At 36.6% G+C, this 6706-nt stretch overlaps 1 protein-coding gene across 1 annotated transcript in view; it reads left to right on the plus strand.

Moving 5' to 3' along the window:
- Window positions 1-3001, plus strand: part of cep126 (centrosomal protein 126) — a 94287-nt gene extending 91286 nt beyond the window's left edge. The window contains exons 11-12 of the mRNA XM_028800290.2: window positions 453-517; window positions 1738-3001. Of these exons, the coding sequence (XP_028656123.1) occupies window positions 453-517; window positions 1738-1839 (167 nt within the window). The 3' untranslated portion in view covers window positions 1840-3001. The remainder of the gene's footprint in view (window positions 1-452; window positions 518-1737) is intronic.
- The last annotated feature ends 3705 nt before the right edge of the window (window positions 3002-6706 follow it).

Here is a 6706-nt window from a genome sequence, read left to right on the forward strand (position 1 = left end):
CCCACCACACGACAAACCACCTCGGGATTCCAAATTAGGACCCGAGTGTGGCCGTGCAATGGGTGACACCTCAGTAGGAAGAGCAGATAAGACAAGAAAGTGCAACCTTCAAAAAGGTAATAATATGGCCAAAAAGGACCTCTAATAGCAAAACCACTCCAATGTACCATTTGGAAATGAATAATTATCCTCAACAAACAGACATAATACATTCTTCCTATTACAAATATTGTTTCAGCCTCCTAAAGATAGAAATGTTGCTGTTGTACTAGATAAACAGATAAGATTAATAAATTAAGGATTTGTGCTGCATTGAAGGCTGTGTTTTATCTGGGCTTGGCAGGGTAGGAAATAGGCTCCAGCTCTCCTTGACCGTGTTATGAATACAAAAAGTTTAGCAAATAGATGAATTTCTGTCCAACTGTGGCTGACATTTAATTTTTCTTTTATAGATGTCCAAGAAGCTGTTGGGGGCAATCCATCTGCTGCTAGTGTGCTGCAGATCGCTGCTCCTTTGGTAAGTTATACTTTTTGACCTGTAATTATATTCAATCATGCTGAAATTGTTTTTTTTTATATTTTCAGGGGGATTTTATTTACCATTTTTATTTCTGTGGGTGGCACAGTGGTTAGTAGGGCTTCAATTCCCAGCCCACTTGCTGTATATATAACTTAACATTCCCCAGGGTTATTTTATGATTACTTCAGTTTCTTCCCATAACACAAAGATATGCATGTTAGGTTACTTTAGGATGCTAAACAGAACTGGTTATGTGTGATTGTGGGTGTGTGCATGAGTGTGCTTAACTGTGGACTGGAAATGCTTCCAGAGCTGGCTCATACACCGAGTACAGAGGGATAAGCTCCGGGCTCCACGCAACTCTATAGGTTTAAAGAATTGATGGATGACTGAATTTCTGATAGCAGCAGTTTAGTTTACAATGCAGCCACTCCCACACTCCTTGATTTTCATTCATGGAGGGATTAACCGTAAACATGGGAGGAGTGCACCAGTGATCTGTAGCATTGCCTCCAGCACCTATAAAGCTGTGGGTCATCAGATAGGATGTAGGGAGCTGGTAGCAGTGGGAAGTTGCTTGGAAAGCCCCCAGGTGATATGAATCATATTGACTTAAATTCTACATCTTAGAAAGTAAAAATCTAGGCATTTACTGTATACATTGTAAGACTGATTTTTTGCAACAGTAAAAAATAGTTTGCCATATTTTTAATATATTGGACTTTAGGGATAAGGCACCATGGTGGTCTAGTAGGCCTCACATCAGCAGCATACTAGGATCAAATCCCTATATGGTCACTAAATGGTTGGACATTGTATGCTTTCCCCATGCCAACATGTATTTTCTCCTGCTGTTCAAGTGTCCCACCACATCCCCATTAATTGGTGTCTCCGGTTATAGATGTCAGTACACTGCTGTGGGTGTCTGATTGAGTGTGCATCATCATAGACTGGCATCCCCGGGGTGTACAGGGTTAGTTTCTGATTTGAATTCAATGTGGCCTTAAATTTAATAAATGAAGACTTAAGTCTGTTTGTCATGTTCCTCTGAAAGAGTTTTACTCAATCTATATATTTTGCTTGTAAGTCATAGTTTTTTTTAATTTCTTTCTGTTAAACCATAGTTTTTCTGTTAAACCATAGTTCCCAGTGTCTTTTTTTCTTTATTTATGTGTCTTGTAATACTTTGAAAACTATCAAATTCCTGTGTTTTTTAGTCTGCAGGTCAAAGTGGTCTGTCAGGAGCAGGAGAGGCAGCTGTCCCATACAAGAATTTTGTCACTGGTTCTGACAGCTGTCCACCGATACAGAAACGATAGCAAGGCTTTTTCTTAAATGAAGTTAGTGTTCACTTTTATGTATCTATGCAAAGGTACCATCTGTCAACTGTAATTATTTTAATTGCACCTAGAAATGAGTATGCTATTTACAGAATTGCCTTTCTGTGCTGTACTTGATTTGTAAATAATAATAAAGCACTTTATTTTTTATTAAATGCAGATAACAAATAAGCATTTTTACATTACTTTTAATATGTTTAAGAATAGTATTTATTGAAACAACTCCTTACATACACAAAATGGCAGTGTTCTTTTGGGAAAAGTATAGCACTGGGGTCCTCAATCACGGTCCTGGAGGAACGCAGTGGCTGGTTTTTGCTCCAACCCAATTGCTTAATAAGAAGCACTTATTGCACAAGTAACACTTCTGCTTCATTTTAGTTGTCTCACGTGTTAAGATTTTGAACCCTTATTTATTAACCCTTATTTTAGTCTTAAACAGCTGTATTCTTGGTTCTTAATTGCTCCTAATTAGAAATAACATGCAAATGACAAAAGAGATCAGCATTTCTCCATTTAGCTTGTTACCATTTACACCTGTGTGTATTTATCATGCACTATTGGATTTAATGAAATACTTGGAAGGAAAGTGAAGAGAAATAAGTGAAGGACTGAGAATTACTAGTCCATTTTAGCCTTCAAATCATTTGGATGATCTCCTTAGAAAGGGGAATAAAATTCAGGATATGAGAATGACCTGACATAGCAGAGTTAAAGCCATGAAATGAAATTATTGGCAAGAATTGCTTTCTAATTAAGCCACCGGGTTGGAACAAAAACCTGCAGCCACTGCGGCCCTCCTGGACTGGGATTGGGGACCCCTGGTATAGCAGTTTATCAAACTATGAACCTATGTTCGGTTGTTTTAAAAGTTTGCCCTATATGCAAATTATATCATGTATTTACAGGTTTGTTTGAAAATATCACCCATCACAAAGAGAAAATCAACTATGGAAAAATAACCTGCATCTTTATTATGTAGGAATTATTTTGTGAGTTTGTTTAAAACATTCATCGATACATTTTTATTCAGATCAGAGTCTGTGGAAAGGTTCTTGTACATAATATGAAAATTAAAAAATGGAGATAAGTATATTTTTCCATTACAGTGGGTTCATTATTAAAATGTAAATAACATTGGGGGGGGTTTATATATAAATATATATTTTTTAACTGATTTTACATTATGATCAAAATTTTGTAAGTAATTGAAGAATCTATTAATATTATTTAAATAAAACAATGTTATTGGCTTGTTGTTTTTATATAATACATTGTTTTGTTGGCCGCATGTTGGTGTCGCGGTAGGTGCTGCCACCTCACAGCTTTATTCCTGTCTCAGACCCAGGGTCTTCTTACCAGCAGTATAGGCCCCCGGGCAAAGTAGTGTTCTGGGGCCCCTGTTTTGAGAGCAAAACAGAAACATACATAGGCATGAGCAACACCATGGACCTCTACGCTCCTGGACACAGAAGACAGTGCCCATACTTTAAAATGGCCCTGCAGTCATACCCACAGTGTTACCCTGAGCAAGTCACCGAAGTCAGTTGTAATTGTAAACTACTGTACTCTTTCCCAGTCATCCCAGTCACCTTGGATAAAAGCCTCATCCAATTTTAAAAAGGTAATAATAATTTTAATAACTTACTACAAGTTCCTAGGCCAGTCAAATAGTTTGTATGAAGTTTATTCTTCCCATATCCCATTCATGGTCGATTAATTTATGTACAATATTACAAAGAGAGTCCATGTCTCCCCATGAATGTGTGATGGAGAACACCCAAAAATGTATTAGATGGTGGGAGATATGGATAACCTTTTCAAATTCATCCTCTAAGTTTTAACATATTTGTGTTACAATAACTCTTTTAAACCTTTAAATCATGCTTTATTTTCAGGGTCTATTATTTAAAACTGCAAAAATGTTGAAAACCACAAAAAATATCTTACATTTTTGTAACATGGCACAGGTGGATCAGTGGTTAGTATTGCTGCCTTACGGTGTCTTGTTTTTTGTCTGTGTGATGTTTGCATGTTCTTCCCATGTCTGCCTGAGATTTCTTCCCACAGGGTAAGTTCATGGGTCATTCTAAATTGTCCATTTGGATGTGTGTATGAGTTGGCTCTGCCGGCTCAGACCTAAATTGGATTAACAGTGTTTGAGAGTATTGTATTGTATTGTATTGTATTGTAGGTATATATGAATTCTGTGCATTCCTGAATATTTCACAGAGGAACAGGATGATAGTAATGGTTAATAAGCTCATGCTTTATTATATGTGCTATGAACCCACATTAACAGTTTTTCTGCTTTTATCATGTAATTGGAACAGAATGATTATGGTAATAATTATCAATAGTCTGAACCATTTAAAAAGGTTTTTAACAATTGTTGGTTGGTTGTATTGTTTGATAATATTAACAGATCGTTTATGTTAAAATATGACTGGATTGACTAATTTATGTTTTATTTTACCTTGTCATATATGTTGCAATGTCCTTGGCAAGGAAGTTCTATTATTCTTCTATGATCGAAAACTTTTTCAACAACTGTACAAATTCACAAGCACTGCAGACCATGTAGTTAAATAGCATTAAGATATTTAACAAAGGCCAGAAACCCATGTTCCAGGGCATACCATATCAGATTGTGTTTGCTACATATAAGCTCTGACATCCTTGCTCAGACCCCCACAGTTCTAAATTAATCAATTGAGCTATACTGTATAGAAGCCACGATGCCTCTTCCCAGTACACATTGCATCAAATAGCAATTTACTGTAACTGCTAAATACTTTCCTTTGCCAAGGTGTAAATGCTGTAAGAAATATTTTTTAACTCCCATTATATCAGAAGCTTTCTGGCTGTCCGTGTATTTCGTTTTTGCAGCCATACATTAATGTAAATAAAAATTAAAACAATAGATTAAATTAGGTGCAAATTGATAGAAACAATTTTTTGTATACAACGCATCACTGGCAAATAGTTTTTAACAATCCAGAATTGCAGTGAAAGTTGCAAAATTCTTTGGTGTCAAAAAACATTCAGGCTTCACTAGAATGTGCTGCAGTTATAAAAAGAGTGTCACACCAAGATAGGTGACAAACTTGTTGTCATTGGTAAGTCCCAAGCTTTAAAAGTAAAATAGTGATGCACTGAAATGCTTATAACAGCTCAAGGTGTCTATGCACCCTCCTTTTGCTTAAAAGCAAAAAAGAAATATAATAAACAGCCATCACATAAGCTTTTTGTAACTGACATACGCTTACTCCACCTGTTTACATCAACTAGAGCAAGTTACAATGCATGTGGTATCTGCATTAAAATCACATTTATTACACTACCTCACCTTGGGTTTTGTTTTCTTGTTACTTGGCAACAAAACAAATATGACAAAGGAAGCCTAAGTATCATTGCTTCAGCCTCTTTCATTAAGCAGTAGAATTGCAATCTGCTTATGCTGTAATGAGGGAGAATCACCAAATGGAGAATTTGTCCAAAGTCTCTGTTCACTCATTCATTTTTTGAACCACCTTAATCCATTTTAGGGTCATAGGGAGCTGGGCAATGTCCCTGAAGTTATAGGTTCACAGAGCAGGAACCAGTTATAGATGCCCACTGTACGAGAATATTCTTAGTTTTCTGACCAACATGCAACATGTCACTACCCTGTTGCCATGATAAATCAAATCCAAAATGATGGCCCAAGACCAATTTTATCTAACTGTTAAATTTCAGACCATTTTGACAGAATTACAGTTTAAAGACAGCAGAAAAATAATTTAATTAAATTCAGTTTATTTTTATATTACATTTTTCAATGAATGCAAATTCAGATTATGGATTCAGACTTAAAAATTCAATACACAAAAGAAAAGCAGATTATGATGCACAATTTACTTGCAAATAACACAAACCTTTTTTAAAGAACAGTAATAGATAATATATTCAAAAACACTAGTTAAAAAAATACTATAACCAACAAGCATCTGAAGAGAGTAAAATATAAGCTCCAATTTACATCATTATTGGACATAATACCCCCTGGGGAACCATGGTCCTTTGAAACAAGCAAAATGAAGCTAACACAGGCAAACTGACCACCTTGTCTCTACCCGGTATTCTATAAAACTGTACCATGCAAACTGAAGTCAGGAGGTGCTGTGGCATGATTGGTAAGTGCTACAGATTCACAGTGCCAGTGTCCTGTATTTGAATTGTATGCCACCGTATTGTCCATGTGGACTTTTAACATTCTCCCCATTTCTTTGTGGGTTTCCTCTGGGTACTTCAGTTTTTCTCCTGCATCCTAAAAAATGTTCACGTTAGGTTAATAGTTGATTTCAGTATAGTCCCTGTGGGTGTGTGTGGTGAATGAGCCCTGTAGTGGATGGGCACCCTGCCCAAGGCTGTTTCCTGCCTGGTACCCAGTTCTGCTAAGATGGGTTTCGGGCCCTGAAATGACCTTGAATTGGATTAGGCAAGTCTGAGAATGATGTGATAAATAACATGCTGAACTGTAGAAAAGTATGATGGTCTGCTTCAGTAACTGCTGGTGCCCTATTTTCCCCAACCACTCTGATGTCTGATTCCCTGGCCTGAAGTAGCAGCTCGGTAAGCGTGGCTGAATACCAAAAATTAAAAGATAAAAGGAAAGGGTTAGTAAAAACTGATCATAATGGCTGACACATTTCAGGAAAGCCAATAATGACATAATTGTATTATGAAAGTTGTAATCAGTATTTAGATGCTGGGACCAAACTAGCATTCCTTATGTTAACATGGAGATCATCCCATAGTTTGAAGGCACAGAAAATAAAGGGTCAGCCTCATATGGTAGTCTTGT

Source organism: Erpetoichthys calabaricus, chromosome 4, assembly GCF_900747795.2.
Source record: "Erpetoichthys calabaricus chromosome 4, fErpCal1.3, whole genome shotgun sequence".
NCBI lineage: Eukaryota > Metazoa > Chordata > Cladistia > Polypteriformes > Polypteridae > Erpetoichthys > Erpetoichthys calabaricus.